The sequence below is a fragment of the Kogia breviceps genome, chromosome 17 (genome assembly GCF_026419965.1).
Source record: "Kogia breviceps isolate mKogBre1 chromosome 17, mKogBre1 haplotype 1, whole genome shotgun sequence".
Lineage (NCBI taxonomy): Eukaryota > Metazoa > Chordata > Mammalia > Artiodactyla > Physeteridae > Kogia > Kogia breviceps.
Window position 1 is genome coordinate 47,199,679 of NC_081326.1, and position 20,258 is coordinate 47,219,936.

The 20,258-nt window shown below is 41.6% G+C and overlaps 1 protein-coding gene across 1 annotated transcript in view; it reads right to left on the reverse strand.

Annotated features, from left to right (window-relative positions):
* The window catches only part of DPYS (dihydropyrimidinase), a 79,684-nt gene that overhangs the window by 28,652 nt on the left and 30,774 nt on the right, over nucleotides 1-20,258 (reverse strand). The window contains exons 5-7 of the mRNA XM_059042548.2: nucleotides 18,789-18,945; nucleotides 17,414-17,555; nucleotides 14,849-14,991 (exon numbers count right to left, since the gene is read on the reverse strand). Of these exons, the coding sequence (XP_058898531.1) occupies nucleotides 14,849-14,991; nucleotides 17,414-17,555; nucleotides 18,789-18,945 (442 nt within the window). The remainder of the gene's footprint in view (nucleotides 1-14,848; nucleotides 14,992-17,413; nucleotides 17,556-18,788; nucleotides 18,946-20,258) is intronic.

Sequence of the window (20,258 nt, forward strand, 5' to 3'; positions counted from 1 at the left end):
AGGTAGGGAGAAAAGGGCTTTACAGAAAAGAAAACAATAAATAAAATGAAGCTGTCTATGTTAGAGTATGGCCAGAGAAACCTGCAGAAAGGCCTGGCACAAATGCTAAGCTCTGTGTGGAGGGGCAGCCTGTGTGACCCCCTCCAGAAGGCCTCCAGGGAGGTCGCTGCCCAGTCCCAATTACAGGACTGAAGTCAGGCACAGGGAACTGATGGAAAATTTCCTTCAGGCAACATAATCTCGGCACAAAAAGCAATGCTGCTCCATTTCCCTTCCAGCCCAAAATAAATCAAGTTAGACAAAGGAAGTTAGGCGATAGGTTTAACGCAACTCCAGCTGCAGCTGCAAAATCAACGTAATGCACCTTCTTCACTCTCCTTCCCCAGCTCTCTGCTTTGCACAGCCCACTCTTCTGGGAGGGCACCGAGTAGGTGTTCTGCAGGCACAGGAAATCTTTTAAACGGAAAATGTCCACTGTCCTCTGGTGTCCGAAGAATCCCCCAGCCAGCAGGATGTGCTGGGAAGTGAGATCCAGGAGCGCTGGCAGATCTTCAGGGACCTATATGCCAAGTGCGCGCTTGTCACCAAGGACAGAGCACGCAGTCTGCTGCCCTGCGGCCCAGCGAGGAAGCTCTGACGTTGGATTCAGGGGTGCCCTGCTCAGCACCCCCAGCTCACCTCTCTGCATGAACCTATATATATACACACATATAGATGTGTGTATATGTTCATATAAACTTAATCTCCGTTTATACATGATAAAGTGGGGAAATCAGGGCCAACATGCAAAACATGTGAGGCTGTAACCAGAGGCCCTGATGGATAGGAAACCGTTATATGTCTGTGTTCATGTGTCTTTGTTTGATGCTAATATTCTGTATTTCAGGGGTCAGGGATGCAGTTAGAATAACAAAATAGGTACAAAGCCAGGTCTACAGGTGGATATTTGCTGTGTCACCTCAGGGGACAGGAAGGGATCATAAGCCCAAGCTGTCTAACCCCACTGCCTACCACCCACACCCCATCTCCACATTCCATCCCACTCTGTCAGTGACAGCTGATCCCCGGAATGTCAGACTCGCAGCTCAAAAAACAATGACTGCAGCCAAAAAGCAAAAGCCACCACCTCTGCACTAACCCCGCCCCTGCCACCCAAGTGAGGAGTGAGATTATGCCTCACTTGTGTCTTCAGCTGCCTACTGTGGTCTTTGACACATGGCAGGGGTCCAATATATGGTTCTTAACAACTGAATAAATGAATGCGGGACACGATAAGAGGTAATAGAGACAAACGGGAAGTTCTGCATTTACTTACAAAGAATCGAGCAATTTTCTATCTTTCTACTGGCAAAAATTTGACAGCAATTGATGTAAAACAAATCAGGGACTAGACAGATGTCCTATAGAAACTCTCACACGTGTATGCAAGGATGTACACACTGTCTGAAACAGTGAAAGACTGGAAACAACCTAAATGCCCACCAGCATAGGAAGATGTATAATCAATCATGCTATATTCATAAAATAGAGTACGATACAGCAGTTGAAAGGATTGAAACACCTACACACATTTCGACATGGTTAGGTGCCAATAAACATAATATTGAGAAAGTTGCACAATAACATGTATGGTACAATACAATCCATATAAAGCCAAAAATACACAAAATATATTTATTGTGCATATACTGTGCTTGGGAATGCACCTATATATATATATCGTACAAAGAGGAAGAAATGCATGGGAGTAATAAACGTCAAATCCAGGATCCAAGGTATTTATTGGGGGGAGGGTAGGAGATGGGCTTGGGAAGGTTAATACACAAATGTTAACTGCATTATTCTTTGTGACTTTTGTTTATATTAAATATTGCATCTTTGAAGAATTATGGACACTGTAAATTACTATCTGCTCAAATGGACTTAAAAGTGTGAAAGAAAGAAAGAAACATCATTTAGCATAATCCTGTTATCTTAACATAAACACCAGAGAAGGCCCAATGTAAATTTTTATATTATTGACTGAATAAATGTGACAAGCTATTAGAACTCCATGCAATTGCTCACATTTCACATTTTTAACCTACAAATGGCAATTTCATACGGTACATCGCAGAAAAAAATGTCATAAAGGAAATGCAAATTTCTGCATTTAGTTGTAAAACCAATCCGCCTCACATGTTCCTGCTCTCGTGGTATTACAAGCAGAATCGGATCCAGTTCTGGGACTTGCGTCTTTGGAGGGTGTGGACAAGTGTGTGTCAAGAGAAGGGTGAGCAGGTCAGGACACTGGGATTCTGCTAATCATGGACCTAAGGATCCACTGAGGGACCCGAGGATGCTTATCTGGTGATGGGATAACGTACTGGAGCCAGTGTCTTTCCTCAAATGTTTCACTGAATGAGTGAATGAACTATTATCTGAGAATGTAGATACATTCCTCATAGCTTCAGAGGCCAAACATGTTAGCAGTTGGAAGGAGGGAATTTTTAATGCGACCAAAGTAAGAACGTCCTAACAATTACAACCATCCCAGGAAGGACTGAACAGTTTGGTTAGGTAGTAAGTTTCCTAAAACTAGTACTAATCAAGCAGGGCTCTAAAGAACTCTGTTTGGGGAGTTCATTGGACTTTGAGTTCCATAGTCTTCTCTCACACTATGAGAACCAGTGCTTCTTAAACCTGAGTGAGGAACAGAATCCCTGGGGGGCTTGTGGAAACACAGGTTGCTGGGTTCTACCCTCAGCGTTTCTGAGACAGCAGGCTCTGGGAGGTGCCTGAGAATTAGCATTTCTAATAAATTCCCAGCTGATGCTGCTGGTCCAGGGACCACACTTTGAGAACCGCCCCCTTCTTTTTTTTTTTTTTTTTTTTTGGGCCGCACCATGCAGCATGTGGGACCTTAGTTCCCCGATGAAGGATTGAACCCGTGCCCCCTGCATTGGGAGTGAGAGTCTTAACCACCGGACTGCCCGGAAGTCCCAAGAACCCCTGTTCTTAAAAAAAAAAAAAAAGGTAAATTAGCTTACATTAAGGTTTTTTGTTTTTGTTTTGCTTTTTGAGCTTTGTTCAGGCCATTAGAAAAGACTGTGGGGCTTCCCTGGTGGCGCAGTGGTTGAGAGTCCGCCTGCCGATGCAGGGGACACGGGTTCGTGCCCCGATCCGGGAGGATCCCACATGCCGCGGAGCGGCTGGGCCCGTGAGCCATGGCCGCTGAGCCTGCGCGTCCGGAGCCTGTGCTCCGCAACGGGAGAGGCCACGGCAGGGAGAGGCCCGCATACCATGAAAAAAAAAAAAAGAAAAGACTGTGCTTCCCTAAATTACTCACTGCCTCCAAACAGACTTCCAAGTGTGATCGTCTTCTAAAGAGAACAACGCATAGTAACTGATGCTTTCTCCAAAGGCCTTTGTAGGAAGCCATGCTCTTTGCTGTGCTTTAAGAATACAAGGACACTGGGATTCTTTTCAGGTACTGATACTAAATTTCCCTCCATCCATTTTCATTCCATCTTCTGACCCCTCCATAACCAAGGGCCCATGTTTTTAAGATAACTCGCCAGAATTAGAAGTGAGCCTGGGACCAAAACACAGAGTCTTTTAACCCACAAAAGGATCCAATCTGGCTTAAGCCACATTCATGGCCAGGCCAGGTCTGGCAATGTTACTGGCCACTGACTCTGGAACGTATCCTTGTCAAGTACTGCTCTGGGGAAGGAGAAGGAAGAAGTGCCAAGAATTCTTTTTTTTTTTTCAGCTCAGAGGGAAAAATGTAAAACCTGGATCTTGAACGTGTTTCCGAAGCAGATAAACAAAGCCCAACCAAAATTTTAAAATCACATTTGTTCACTGGCCCGAGACAAATAATATCTGGTTTAGTCACTCAATAAATAATTATTGAGCTGCTATATATTCCTGGCACTGTTTTGGTATCTAGGGATACAGCTGTAAATAAGACAGGCAAATGCCAAAGACAGAAAAATGTATAACATATGTCAGGTAGGAAGAAAAATATAGCAGGTTAGAAAAGCCTATGCCTTTCATACAACCACCTCCCCTTGGTGCTTATTTGTTACCCAAATCCCAACGCTTAAAATAAACTATGCTTACTCTGGCAAAGGCAAATCGTCAACGATAGAATATGGGTTACTGTGGTCTGTCCCTAAGCCGCTTTTCCTGTATCATTGGAAGAAAATTGCAGCTCTTAGTAGTGAAGTCCTTGGAAATCATTTCTACTTCACTTGAAAGGTTCAGCTGCGTAAGAACATGTTTAAATAAACAACCTGGAATAAATAGTGGTTAAATTTTCACCCGTACGTAATCAGCAAGCTAACTTTTTTCATGCACGGTCCAAAACTGTTTTTTAAAACAAATGTCCTCTGAAGGTCACAAAATGGATCTTAGGTGGTTTGTTGAAACTGTTCCACTGCAAATAATTTTTCAAAGGAGTCAACTCTGGGGGCACATGAGTTCTGATTTAATCAAGTTATCTTAGCCTAAAGAATCCACTAAGCTCCTTAATTTTAGTCATTCTTGCTGCAAGTTGCAGGTGTGTAAGAAACACAAGAGATGGAGCTTTTCCATGAAATATAATTTTAGTCCTGTTTGGTCTGAAGTAAGTCATTACTGCTTTTGCATCACAATTATAGTTAATAATAGCTCCCACTTATTTCATCAATTGACCATCTACTGCCACTGACCACCGACTACTTACTGAGCACCTACTGCACGCCAGGCACTACCGAACATTAATTATGTACCACGCATTTCGAATATTTTGGTTTTTATTTCATTTATGATGCCAAGCATTTTACGCCCACTATCTTAAACACAACAATGCTATCAGATAAACGTCAATCATCATCATCATCCCTATTTTACAAATAAACAGACTGAAATTCAGAAAAATTAAATAACATTCCCAAGGTCACATCCAGTTAGTATGTGGCAGACAGAGTAGGAATTGAACCCCAAAGCCTTTCTCTTTACGCTCTGGTTCGCTCTTGCCCCCAGCAGCTGAGAAGGTGGGCTGGATTTTGTGTGGATTAGCAAAAGTCATTTATTCCTCAAGAAACTTTGCTATCAGACGGAAGAGATACGGGAACATAGGTATATGTATGGCTGATTCACTTTGTTGTAAAGCAGAAACTAACACACCATTGTAAAGCAGTTATACTCCAATAAAGATGTTAAAAAAATAACAACAACAACAAAAAAGAAACTTTGCTATCATTTGCCAGAAAATTGTCAAAATTACTCTATAAATCTGTGGTAACTACTCTGTGACGGGTCCTTGGAGAGCTGCGCAAAAGCAGAGCCTTGGTCAACCTTCACCTGACGCCATGCTGCCCCCATGAACGCCTGCAACACAACACGGTGAAAAAGCATGGCATAAAGCGTCCTCATTTCCAGCCACGCACATGGTACAAGGCCTGGGTCTCGCTCCCCTCCTCCCACATGATGCGATGGTGTGGGTTTGGGGACTGGGAGAGGAGTGCGGTGTAAACAGTCTTGGAAACAGGCATTAAAAGCAGAGTTTTCGGGCTTCCCTGGTGGCGCAGTGGTTGAGAATCTGCCTGCCAGTGCAGGGGACACAGGTTCGAGCCCTGGTCCGGGAGGATCCCACGTGCCGCGGAGCAACTGGGCCCGTGAGCCACAACTACTGAGCCTGCGCTCCGCAACAAGAGAGGCCACGACACTGAGAGGCCCGCACACCGCGATGAAGAGTAGCCCCCGCTTGCCACAACTAGAGAAAGCCCTCGCACAGAAACGAAGACCCAACACAGCCAAAAATAAGTAAATAAATAAACTCCTACCCCCAACATCTTCTTTAAAAAAAAAAAATAGCAGTTTCAGGCTGACCAACATTTACAAGCAGAGACCCGGTGGTTGTGTTTATGTGCCTGTGTGTGAGTGCGTGCTAGCATGTGTGTGTGCAAACGCTTCTTTTGAGAAGGAAGATGATAGTGTCCAAATTAGTTAAATGATACACGATGTGCAACTTCAAGGGAAAATGATGAGTAGCTTCCGTGAAACAGTCACTGATAACGTAGCTGTAATAATCAGCCACAGTCATCACTATCCACCAAAGGGCACCTTACTCTCTGTTTCTTCTTTTTCCCCACGTCCCACACTCCCCACTAACCAAGGATGAAATAGTCATTATTCTCCTTTTCACACACAAGGCCCTCTCTAGAACTCAGAGGGGCGCTTTCATTAAGCTGCAAGTCATTACTCTTCTCTGAATACAGTTAAATTCATTTATCTCTGTCTTCAATGAGAACGGGAAGGAAATTAAGCAGGAAAGACAGCACAATGCCTTCAAGAATGGTGTATTCAAGGTCGAAGCCTGCCATAATTGAGTTAAAAATAATAAACGAAAATAACTGTGAGCAACGTATGCCTGCTTTGCAAAATACAGTCCAGCCTAGAAGTCTTCATTAAATGTTCCAGTGCACACAGTGTGTTAGCTGTGTGTTTGTGTGCTTGAGATTCTGTGAGATACTCTACCGCTCATAAATACTGAAAAGGGACAGTTGCCATGGTAACTAAGTGCTATTTAATGAATACAGAAGAACGGAAGCTCATAGGATACTCTTAAATTGCCAGAACATGAGTTATTGCTGCTGCTATAGGCTTGCAAGTAACTCACATGCCATCGTCTCTAATAACGTTTTTAACAAGTTGGCCAATTTGACTGGTCTCGGTACTTACCACATGATACCACAAGATTCTGTCTTGACACTACATGAAAATCATAATCCTGATTTCGTCCTCCTGACTCTAAGCTCCAAGATATCCTACAGAAATGGGCCAAACATTTAGATGGGCAATGTGTCCTTAAATTTCAAGCTCTGACCCGAGTAGTGATGTGTTAGGGCACATACCTCTGTCACAAGCAATAGGCACTGGCTCAATGGGCCGTCACACTGAATACAGCAGATTCTTTTTACGTCCAAAAAAGGTGAACACTGCACATGCACCAAATGCAGTTTGTTTTGATTGTGCAATGACACAGAAGAGCTGTTGCAGTTGATTTTTGCAGGAACTTTTTACAGGCCAGTAACGTCTTAAGTAACCTTTCAACAGGGTGTCCAAACCTTCTCTACAGATACCCACTCCCAATCCTCTCTCAGCATCCAGCACCACATGTCATATCCCTCGCCCTGGAATTATCCGGCTTCTTATAAGTTTAAAAGAAAAAGAAACATGGCTGCACTGCCTATCTTTCCCTTGATCTCCTTCAGCAACTTTAATGCAGTCCATTTTTAAGGTTACAGATTGTGTCGCAAGCATACTTCTACATGCCATTAATAAGTAATGAGAATTTAAAAAAAAGAAAGAAAGGAAAACATCTATGTTCCATCATTAGTAAACGCATCCATCCTCCAGAGGCTGGCTTTTTCTTGCATAACCAGAAGCTTGAATGGCCTGGTTGGGGTCCTTGGCTCAGTGTGGGCTGTGGGCGCCCCCTTCAGGCTCTGGGGTGAAATGCACACTGCTGTCATTTGACATACTAACTAGTCAGCAGGGCAATTAATTGCTTTTGCTAAAAACCTTTCAGGAAATTTCGAAGGAAAATTCTGTTCAAACTCTAATGCTGTGGTCAGACAGAAAGCCTTCACATCGCCAGCCTTTAGCTAACATTAAAATTAGATGGGTAAAATTAAAAGGAGTATCTTGCAAGAAAATAACCCTGCAGATATATCTATTTGTTCATTTGATTAAATGATGCTTCTTCACTAGATGAGCTCTCTTTAAAATTGCCTGTGTCTGTAATGAACAAGATTAAAACTGGAAATAGGCAGCCCACGACCTCCTCATCCTCCACTCCCTTCCATAGCCTGAACCTGTTCTTTCTGCTGGTAACCCCCGGCCTTAACTGCCTCCACCCAGACCCTGCTACCAATGCCTCAGTCTACCCCACCTCCATGTTTAGCCTTGACTCTCAAGGTCAGAAGCCTCATTTCCTCTCCTCTGTAATGTGACCCTAGGTCCTATGCCAACGACTGCACTAGTGCAAGAATGATCTTTCCTCCCTGGGCTTCCGTGGCACCTTGTTTCTGCCTCCCACGTGATATCCTTAACACATTCCCCCTGAGGCTGAGATCCTTTGACTTTATCTCTTATCTCCTCTCCATAGACTGTCAGCTTCCCAAAGGCAGGGCCTGGCTCTTGTACAGCCTTGACCCTCATGCCTGGCTCTCAGCGATGCTCCTTGATGACTGAATGAAAGAACCAGGAAGAGAGCTCTCTGTTAACTTCATTTTCTTCTCTTATTTATTGTAAGAGCTGCTTTAAAAGCTAACTGTGCCCCAACCTCAAAAATGAAGCAGTTCTTTCTTCTTTCCTTAGAGAATCCTTTCTCCTTTATTCATTTCAACAATTATTGATAACTTGCAATATGTTAAAAGTGCAGTGGTGGCTTCTCTTGTTGCGGAGCACGGGCCCTAGGCGTGCAGGCTTCGGTAGTTGTGGCGCACGGGCTTAGTTGCTCCGCGGCATGTGGGGTCAAACCCGCATCCCCTGCATTGGCAGGTGGACTCTTAACCACTGCGCCACCAGGGAAGTCCCTAACGTGTTGATCTGATACACACTTACATATTGCAAAATGATTACTGCCAAAGCACCTCCATCATGCCACATAATTACCATTTCTTTTTTGTGGTTAGAACATTTAAGATCTACTCTCTCAGCAACTTCCAAGTATACAATAGAGTTTATGCCATGTCTTAATCACATCAATCTTCCATACAGTGTGGAACCTGTATCCTTCTCACTCACCCCTTCAACATTTATTGTGTTTCTACTCGGTGCTGAACTGGGTCAGCCTCTGGGGTTGTAGAATCAATTAAAACATAAAACTAGAGCATAATTCCCCACTCCTTAAGTGTGGGCTGTGCATAGTGACTTCCTTCTAAAAAGTACAATATGGAAAGGGGAGGAAAGGACTACTTGTACAGTGGAGAAAACAGACGCAGCTGATCCAGGTCAACAACGACGGTGAGAAGTCACGTTGATAGCAGGTACCCTTGAAAGGTTGTGATGAAAATAGTACTTTGCCTCTATGGTCTTCCTCCCCAAACCCATAACCCCAGGCTGATAATGAGAGAAACGTCAAAAAAAAAAAAAAAAAAAAAAGGAAATAGACATTCTGTAAAATACCTGACCGGAATTCCTCAAAACTGTCAAGGTCATCAAAAATAAAGTCAGAAACATACAGAACAGACTTGTGGTTGTCCAGAGGGAGGGATGGAGTGGGCGGCTGGGGTGAGCAGATGCCAAGTGTTATGTACAGACTGGATCAACAACAAGGTCCCACTGTAGAGCACAGGGAACTATATTCAGTGCCCTGTGGTAAACCATAATGGAAAAGAATATAAAAAAGAACATATATACGTGTGTGTGTGTGTAACTGAATCACTTTGCTGTACAGCAGAAATTAACACGACATTGTACATCAACTGTACTTCAATCAAAATATAAAGTCAGAAAAATTCTCAGAGACCGAAGGAGCCTAAGGAAACATGATGACTAAATGTCATGTGGTGTCCTGGGTGAGATCCTGGAATGGGGAAAGAATATTAGGCAACAACTATGAAAGTCTCAAAGTGTGAACTGTAGTTAATAATGTCATATCAAAACTGGTTCATTCATTGTAGCAAATGTATCAGAGTAATGAAAGATCATCGTAACGGCAACCCACTGTGGGGCATTTGGGAGTCTCGGGGCTAACTCTGCAACTTTTCTGTAAATCTAAAACTATTCTGAAACAACACGTTTATTTTAAAAAATGGAATTAGACTTCAAGAATGTTAACGAGGGAGAAAGACAGGGAATAAAGGCTGTGACGCAGCGTGGTGGGTGGGCGTGCGGCGTTCCAGAGAACGCAGTCTGCGGGGCAAGGAGAGGCAGGCCGTCACGGCGGTGGGGTAGTGGCTGGCGACAGGGGGATGCTGTGGGTGGCGTGCGGACAGGTAGCGAAGGCTTAAAATATTGTCTCGCACCACACAGGTCCTCCTTGAGGTCATCAGCATAAATTTTGGCCTGGAACTGCCAGCTCAGATGAGCAACTTTCTCCCCACAAGCAGGCCAAGAGTAGAGAAGGCTCGTGCTGTTATTGACCTGGATTAAGGGATTAGCATTCAGTTTCTGTCGAATTCTCTCTTTTTTTTTTTTTTTTTTAAACATCTTTATTGGAGTATAATTGTTTTACAATAGTGTGTTAGTTTTTCCTTTACAACAAACTGAATCAGTTATACATATACATATGTTCCCATATCTCTTCCCTCTTGCATCACCCTCTCTCCCACCCTCCCCGAATTCTCTCTTTTGATGTGAACTATGATACATGCACTTTCTCCTTGTTCAAATATGTATTCCTTTTCAAGGGTGAGGGAGAAATGAAAACACTCAAACTGCACGGTCTAATTCCTAGCAAGGTAGAGAGCCATGGAAAGGCCATTCCCTGTGGATCTTCTTTTTAACCCTACACCTGGGTATCTCCAGCGGTACCAGCCTTAGTCTCCTCCGCTGTTGTAAAGTCTGAGGACAACACCAGCTCAGGTGTAAAGCACTGTCTTCCTTAGACAACTGGACAAAGAAAAATGACCTGAACTCAAGGTTGTGAATAATTCACTTCCTTTACTTATCACATATATTGTTGCTTGGAGGATATTTATAGGCTGTGATTATGTCTCTTTGAGTCATGTTTTCAGACTATATAAATTTAGACCACTCTCTCACCAGTGTTAGCTACTGATTTCTATAACATTCTTTGTCCTCCTTTTCCTAGTCAGTTGTTTCAGAATAGCCCTTAATGATCCAGATGTTTAGTTCTTATTCTTTTTTAAGATCTCTATATTACCTGCTTAATTTCCTTCATTTCTAGCCTAAGAATAACTAACTTAAGGTCAAGCTAAAAAGCCTCTGTGCTTTTAAGTTTCTATCACTTTCGCTCATCGGTTCTCCAGTATTTCTTATATAATATCTGTCCTTCACTTTGTAACAGTAATGATATCAGAAAATTAAATATTTAAATTTTTATATATGTGTCTTTTAGGAAAATAATACATATTGGCATGTGATTACTAGTGCTGAGTCTTCTCTATTGATGTCTGCTTATTGTGTATAACTAAGCGCTAAGCATAAAGAAAACCAGCACAGCTCAAGAGCCTGATGTGTAGATCCTGTTCCCAGCTCATCAGTGCCAAGCTGGAGAACCCAGACATGTCATTTAAGGTCTCTGAATGTCCGTCCACTCTCTCATCTGTAAAATGAGATGTTAATGATTTTTATGCCTACTTCAGAAGGTGTTTGTTAGAATCTCATGAGAAGTGCAAAAATGTTTTGTAACCTTAGAAAGTGTTACACAAAACACTAAGGTTATTTTATATTTATCTAGTTGGGCTGGAGGCAGATGAACCATAGGATTCTAGTTCTCTGACTCTCGGAGTCTTTTAAAAAACTGGAGACCTCTTTGTTTTTCTTTTCTTGTTTTAATGTCCTTTTGAAACACGGAGAAATATTATCTTTACTTGGGAGGATGTGTTGAAATGGTCTAGCCCTCTCTTGATTTCTTTGACTTACATCTTGCTTCTGCAACCCTTTAAGAATTTTCTCTAAGCCACCGTCAGAATGTTTTACACTATCCTTATTCATCTTTTTCAGTGTGAAAACTGCAGAATGTGAGAAATGGGATAGAAGGGGTGGTTAAGAGGAGCCTCCACAGAATAATGAATCTGGAAGAACACAGACATACCTTGGAGACAGTGCAGGTTTGGTTCCCGAGCACTGTAATAAACTGAATATCACAATAGAGCCAGTCACATGAATTTTTTGGTTTCCCAGGGCATATGAAACTTACATTTATACTATACTGTGTCTATTAAGTGTGCAGTAGCATTATGCCTAGAGAAACAATATATATATACCTTACTGAAAATTTATTTTATTGCTAAAAAATGTTAACCATCATCTGAGCCTTCGGCAAAGTCCTAATGTTTTTGCTGGTGGAGGGTCTTGCCTGAATGTTAATGGCTGCTGACTGATCAGAGTGGTGGCTGCTGAAGACTGAGATGGGGGTGGCAACTTCTTCAAATAAGACAACAATAAAGTCTGCCACACTGATGGACTCTTCCTTTGATGAAAAAATTCTCTGTAGCATGCAGTACTGTTTGATAGAATTTTACCTACAGCAGAACGTCTTTCAAAATCGGAGGTAATCCTCTCAAACCCTGCCTCTGTTTTAGCAACTAAGTTAACAGAATATTCTAAATCCTTCGTTGTCACTTCAACACCTTCACAGCATCTTCATCAGGCGTAGATTTCCTCTCAAGAAACTACTTTCTTTGCTCACACATGAGAAGCAACTTCTCATCCATGAAAGTTTTTTTATGAGGTTGCAACAATTCATTCACAACCTCAGGCCCCACTTCTATCTCTAGCTCTCTCGCTGTCTCCACCACATCTGCAGTGACTTCCTCCACTGAAGTCTTGAACTCCTCAAAAGTCATCCATGAGGGTTGGAATCAACTTCTTCCAAACTCCTGTGAATGCTGATATGTTGACCTCTTGCCATGAATCACGAATGTTCTCAATCGCATCTAGAATGGTGAAACCTTTCCAGAAGGTTTTCAACTGACTTTGCCCGGATCCATCAGAGGAATCACTATGTATGGCGGCTATAGCCTTATGAAATGTATTTCTCAAATAATAAGACTTAAAAGTTGCAATTACTCCTGATTCATGAGCTGCAGAATGGGTGCTGGGTCAGCTGTGCATCTCCATCAGAGCTCTTGGGTCACCAAGTGCAGAGTCACTGAGCAGTCATATTTCAAAAGGAATCTTTTTTTCTGAGAAGTTGCTCTCATCAGTGGGGCTTAAAATATTCAGCAATATCCACAGACGTGCTGTCATCCAGGCTTCGTTGTTCCCTTTAGAGAGCACAGTCAGAGTAGATTTAGCATAACTCTTAGGGGCCCTAGGATTTTCAGAATGGTAGATGAGCACTGGCTTCAACTTCAAGTCACCAGCTGCATTAGCCCCTAACAAGAGGGTCAGCCTGTCTTTTGAAGCTTTGAAGCCAGGCATTGACTTCTCCTCTCTAGCTGTGGAAATCCTAGACGGCATCTTCTCCCGATATCAGGCTATTTCATCTACATTGAAAATCTGTTGTGCAGTGTAGCCACCTTCATTAATGATCTTAGCTAGACCTTCTGGGTCACTTGCTGCGTTACCCTGTGCTTTTATGTTACGGAGATGACTTCTTTCCTGAAACCTCATGAGCCAACCTCTGCTAACTTCAAACTCTTCTGCAGTTTCCTCACCTCTCTCAGCCCTCATAGAATAGAAAAGAGTTAAAGCTCTGGATTAGGCTTTGGTTTAAGGGAATGCTGTGGCTGGTTGCATCCTCTATCCAGACCACTAAAGCTATCTCCGTATCAGCAATAAGGCTGTTTCACTTTCTCATCGTTCGTGTGTTCACTGGAGTAGCACCTTTAATTTCCTTCAATAACTTTTCTTTTGCATTCACAACTTGGCTAACTGGTGCAACAGGCCTAGCTTTCAGCCTATCTCGGCTTTCAACTTGCCTTAATCATTTCTAGCTTTTGATTTAAAGTGAGAGACGTGAAACTGTTCCTTTCACTTGAACACTTAGAGGCCACTGTACGGTTATTAACCGGCCAAATTTCAATATTGTTGTGTTTCAGGGAACAGGGAGGCCCAAGAAGAGGGAGAGAGATGGGGGAACAGCCGTTTGGTGGAGGAGTGAGAGCACACACAAGTTCACTGTCTTACAGGGGCTCAGTTCGTCCCCAAACAATTACAATAGTAACATCAAAGATCACTGATCACCACAACCAAAGTAATCATACTGAAAAAGCTTGAAGTATTGCAAGAATTACCAAAATATGATGCAGAGACACAAACTGAGCAAAAGCTATTGGAAAACTGGTGCTGATAGACTTGCTCCATGCAGATTTGCCACAAACCCTCAGTTAGTTAAAAACATGGTATCTGTGAAGTGCAATAAGGTATGCCTACATAGACGTCTGTTTACTACAACATAACCCTTAATAGACTTTGAATAAATGCCTATTCAGTAAAGGCAGAAGGTCTTATCGTATCCCTGTTTGCACACATACGCGTGCATACACACACACATGCAATGTTAAAGTATGTGGGGTTTTCTCCCTTGCAGCGGCAGAGTTTATGAAAAACAGAAATCAGGATGCAGGTGCTGTCTGTGCCAACATCCTATAAGGAAAAATTAACAAAGCTTCAGCTTCTATTGAATACGTTTCTGAATTGGTGGAATCAGCCAAACCTGTGATACTCACATAGAATTATGGCAATTGGAAACAAAAAGCCGGAGCCTACCGGGAATGACAGGCTCAAGATGAACTCAGCTGGAAAATCTGGCTAACTAAAAGTGACATCCTTTGTGCTGGAATTTTTCTATCTGGAATCTGTAAAAAGGCTGTAATTATTTCGAGTTTTCAATGCAGCCCTTTTCAAACGAAGCCTTTCCTTTTCTTCATTGCTCTGCACCTTTCCTCCATGTGAACTCAGGCATTTGCCAAGCACTGAAGTGGGAAATTCATACTGGTTTCATACACACATGCAATTCCAGGGAACGGGAAGCAACACAACTTTTGCACTCTCTGTGCCGAGGAAAACAAAAGAATGTTTGTACATCAAAACCTTGATCTTGTGCATAGGCTCAACATACCTGAGCCTGGCTAAATAAATCGCCTCATAAGAAATGGCTGATTAAGGCCAATGAAAATTTCTTTGCAAGTTAGTGCTTTTTCTCCATGGAGAAGCCAACACAAAAACTTAGACTCACCTTGTGGCTTTTGGGTCCCAAATCACAATGTCAGCATCTGAGCCCACAGCTATTCTTCCTTTTCTTGGATACAGATTAAAGATTTTAGCTGCATTTGTGCTGGTAACTGCCACGAACCAGTTTTCATCCATTTTGCCACTGTGCTGTAAAACAATTCAAGGAAGAAAATACATTTCTTTTTCTGATAAATGATAAAATGCTAAAAATCTCCTGTCAATCAAAGTACAAGAATTTTAGCTCTTAGAACCAAATAAAATTGCACCTAATTTCTTATGTCGTGAAGCCAAACACACCTGTGAATACTGATCAATCTTAAACAACCATAATGATATTGACGGGAATGAATGGGGTTATATATGGAAGCCTGAAGATAATTTTTCAAAAACCTATCAGCTTAACAAAACAGCCCCATTAATTTTTCCCATTCTTTCCAAAATCACACAGACAAGAGCTAAATATTGGTAACAATATTTCCAATTCTTGTTTAAAGTTTACTACCACCACCTGCTACATTTATAATCTGGGCCTAAGATTTATGCGATGATCACGTAGACATTATATGGAATATTATAGAGTTAAAATAAGACAGACCTATAATTCAGGTGACTACGCTTTTAGAAATCAACTAAGAGGTTCAATTTTGTGCTACTGAAATTTACATGAACCAACAGTCATGGACAGTCTCTGCTGTAAGAGATTTTAATATGGACAAACATCGGTGGGATGTGATCCCCCTAAAATGATTTGTTTTTAAGTGTTGAGAATTTATCCCTATTACATTTGCATGGCAAGAGCATCCTTAAGGTTTATTTAATTATCAAAGGGTCCCCATCTCATAAAAACATTAAGAACCATGTCCTGAAAGTAATTTTCCCCTAAACAAACCATCTGAACGTTTCAGAAAATAACATAGTCTCCTATATATTATGAAGAAGTATCCTATCACTTTAACACCATTTATACACTTTATGTATTATGAAAATCTGCTGTGATGAAGGTACTCATTGTAATCCACACAAGTTCAAAGTGAAAGGTTGGACGGTTATCAAGAAGGTCTAAGCAAAGAAAAAGAGAAGAAAAGTCATCTGAGATGCTTAGAATTAGGGTAGAGGTAGCAGGGGTTGGAGAGGACAAGTGGTAGAAGACAGGGCTGTAGAGATGTTTTGAAGATCCTTGCATGTAAATTAACTGTTCAAATATCATCCAATAAATAATGCTGAGGGGCTTCCCTGGTGGTGCAGTGGTTGGGAATCTGCCTGCCAATGCAGGGGACACAGGTTCGATCCCTGGTCTGGGAAGATCCCACATGCTGCGGAGCAACTAAGCCCGTGAGCCACAACTGCTGAGCCTGTGCGTCTGGAGCCTGTGCTCCGCAACGGGAGAGGCCGCGACAGTGAGAGGCCCGCGCACCGCGATGAAGAGTGGCCCCTCCTCGCCGCAACTGGAGAAAGCCCTCGCACAGAAACGAAGACCCAACACAGCCCTAAATAAATAAATAAATAAATTTATGAAAAACAAACAAAAATACTTCATGGTCTATTTAAAAAAAAATAAAATAATAATGCTGAAAATTAAAGGATTTTAGAGAGGAAAGTAGCATGAACAGATCCTGGTGTTTGAAAGGCACCAGGGATAGACTGTAGCAAGCCAGAGAGTGGAGGCAGGGGCACCAGCTGTGAGACTACTGCAATAGTCCAAACAAGACATGGGCCTCAAAGTAGAATGGTGGACATGATGGTGGAAATAAGGAGGCATTTTGGAAATAAAAATGGCAAGACCTGGTAAACTATTAGAGCTAGAAGTGAGGGGTCTGTGTAAGGGATTCTGAGGTGTGAGGTGTGATTAAAGTTCCATTGAAGGGAGGGGTTCTGAGAGATGGGTGAGAATGGCATATGACAAGGGGGACCTCAGGGCTTACCAGGCAAGTCTCCACTGCTGATCTTTACAACTACACTTGTCAGCTGGCTGCATAGGCTATAACATATGAACATTTAACCATTTGATTCTTCTTCATCCTCAGGTAGAAATTTTTAAATCATGAAATTAAAAAAAATCTCTTTCTATATTTTTGATTATTATTTATGTAACCTCATACAGCAGGTTTTAAAACATAATATGCAAAAGTTCTTTAAAAGGGATAGCTACATTTTTATATGAAAAGGAGGTATGAACATAATAAAAATTCTTCAGGTCTTTCAATCGTTCCAAGTATTTATATCAGTGACACATGAGGAGCTAGGATTCAAAAACATGGAAATCAAGTAGAAGTGCTATTACATTTCAAAAATTTCAAGAATAATCCTCTAGGGACCCAATCTAAATTTATCCCCTAATGTCTGCATCACAGTGCAAAGCATCCTCTAAACCATGCAGAGAAGAAAATTGTTTTTCATTATTATCTTGGGGGATGGCGTGGTGGTGGTGATACTGCTGTATGCCCAGTTTCCACTCTAGTGAAAACAATCAAAAAACTTCTCTATGAAGGCTTTTGCCACTCTGGTCCTAAAATGGGCCAGATTCTGGCTGAAAAATCAGGCAAAACAGACTGAATCCTGTGAAACTCACCACGCCTTTTTCCCATATTACTGACATCCGGTCCTCAACACCGTTCACTCCATTGGGAATCTTAGTAAAATCATCCTTCCCAAGAGCTTTCTGGCAGGTGTTGAAAGTGCAGTGGTCAGACCCTGTTATGGTTAGATCACCACTGTAAAAGAGAAACACACAAGAACAATAGGGGTGAGTAGACAGACTATGTCAGGAGGAAGCTACCATAGCCTTCCCTGGTCTCCGAACCCCATTCTCAACTGATAGTCAGAAAACTGCAATGGAGAATGAACAGCTTTTTCAAGTACATATTTCACCCATGCCTGTCTCTATCCCAGGAAACACTTTTGGAGAATAATACTCTTACATGAAGCATGATGAAGGATCACGCTTGGGTCTGAAAATGTGGGTTCTAGGCTCCATCACCTACTGGTTATATGACTATGAGTTTGTCCAGTGCTCAGTTTCTCATCTAGAAATGGGTAATTATATATACTGGATGACAATTATTCAGGGTCACCGGCAATAACATAAGTGAAAATGTCTCGCGAGTACAGAACTACACAAAGATGAACCAGGGTGATCCACACGAACAGAGGCAGCCCCTGGCCACATGGCAACGTTGTGATAAGCCGAGGTGGGACACTGGCTGAGGATGATGAGGTCACGAGCAACAGGAAATGTGCTTTGACCTGTGAGTCACCTCGGGGATGGAGAAGGCTGAAGGAGGTAGGAGCCTGAAAGGAGAGGGCGAGTGAACCCTTGGATGGTCTGTGGTGAAAAGCTCTTTGTTAACTTGGATCTGAGTATCCGTGAATGGGGAATGTCTGAATGTCCACGAATGGTGCATTTCTCAAGGAAAAAATGATGAAAATGTCTCCCAGAACAGCATCTGAAAATAGTTTGGATAACCTGAGCAGAGGGTAGGATTTTGCCTTTCACCTCTCCAGTGGCTCTGCCCTAGATCATCATCTCTTGTAACTATACAACAAGCATATCTGGTTCCTGGGTTATATCAGCATAGAAAAATATTCAAGACGATTCTGTATGATAAAAATAGGGCATATTGAAGAGACCTGGTCCTAGGCAGCAAGAGATAGAAAAGACAACAAAAAAACCAGAGCAGAGGAAAATTTCAGTAAAAATGATCTGATTTCTCTGTGGCCAGGAGAGATTATGCACCACATCATAACACAATTAAGCCAATGCTTCTGGGTCTCCAGATGAAGGATTCCCCAGAGCCTGTGAGGTCAAGTAGAACAGAAGACTGGGAGGTCCATGGAAGGTCCAGATGGTAGGACAAGATCTCTTACACTCAAAACACTCAAGTTTTGGGACCAGCAAAACATCTTCTTTTGGCAATACACCTTACAATCATCTACTAAACTATTACTTAGCCAATAGATTCATGAGGAAGTCAGGCGTTGAAGGGTCCGGTCGTAGGGGTGGACCCATAACGTGATGGGCTGCATGGAGCCATTCTCTATTCCAGTAGTGAGTGCCATCTGTGCCGAGACCTGCTGCGATGGGTTCTCCATAGACCACCTTCCCTGGAAAGTTCAAAGGGAAGCGTTCAGCACCTCAATTTGCTGTTAAGAGAGCCATTTGACAAACACATAAATATTAGTCTTCTCTGTCCTACCTAAACTACAATTTACCTCTCTGATCAGGACTGAAAAGTAAAATCTACTGTTTACCGAGCCTTTACTATGCACCAGTCAGTGTGCAGTGCATGTTGTGGTAGATGATTGTACCCAGTCGCTGATATTAGGCTTGGCCTCATGGCTTCCTTTGGCCAATTATATATGAATAGAAGTAAGAAGTGCTGCTTCCAAGCAGAACCTGTTAAAGCCACAACGAGTTCTCCCTCTGTCATGAGACCAGTAGAAGCTGCTTCTTCAGGTGTGTCTCAGAATGAAGAGACTACAGAGCAGAGGCAGAGGCAGAGCCAACCGATGATGGATTTGAGTATGAATAAGAAATAAATCTCTGCCATTGTAAGCCATTGATATTTTCAGTTAATTTGTTACTGTAGCATAACCTAGCAAAAGCTGGCTGATATATGTGCCATTCTAATGGAATCTTCTCAAAAACCCTATCTGGGAAAATCTATTATTATCTCCATTAAAGTATGAGTCCTGGGCATATATCTAGAGAAAACTATAATTCAAAAAGATACATGCACCCCAATGTTCACTGCAGCACTATTTACAATAGCAACCTAAATGGAAGACATGGAAGCAACCTAAATGTCCATCAACAGGTGAATGGATAAAGAGGATGTGGTACATATATACAATGGAATATTACTCAGCCATAAAAAAGAATGGAATAATTCCATTTGCAACAACATGGATGGACCTAGAGATTATCAAATATTATGTGAAGTAAGCCAGAGAGAGAAAGAGAAATATCATATGATATCGCTTATATGTGGAATCTAAAAAACAATGATACAAACGAACTTATTTACAAAACAGAAACAGACCCACAGACGTAGAAAACAAACTTATGGTTACCAAAGGGGAAGGGAGGGAGGGATAAATTAGGAGTTTGGGATTAACAAATACACACTACTATATGTAAAATATGTAAAATATGTAAAATAGATAAACAACAAGGACCTACTGTATAGCACAGGGAACTATATTTAATATTTTGTAATAATCTATATGAGAAAAGAATCTAAAAAATATATATATGTGTATATATATAATGTTATATATTATATAATATATATTATATATAATATAATATAAATTATTATTATATTATAATAATATAATAATAATTATATTATTATATCATATTATTTTATACATAATATATACTATATACTATATACTATATACTATATATTATA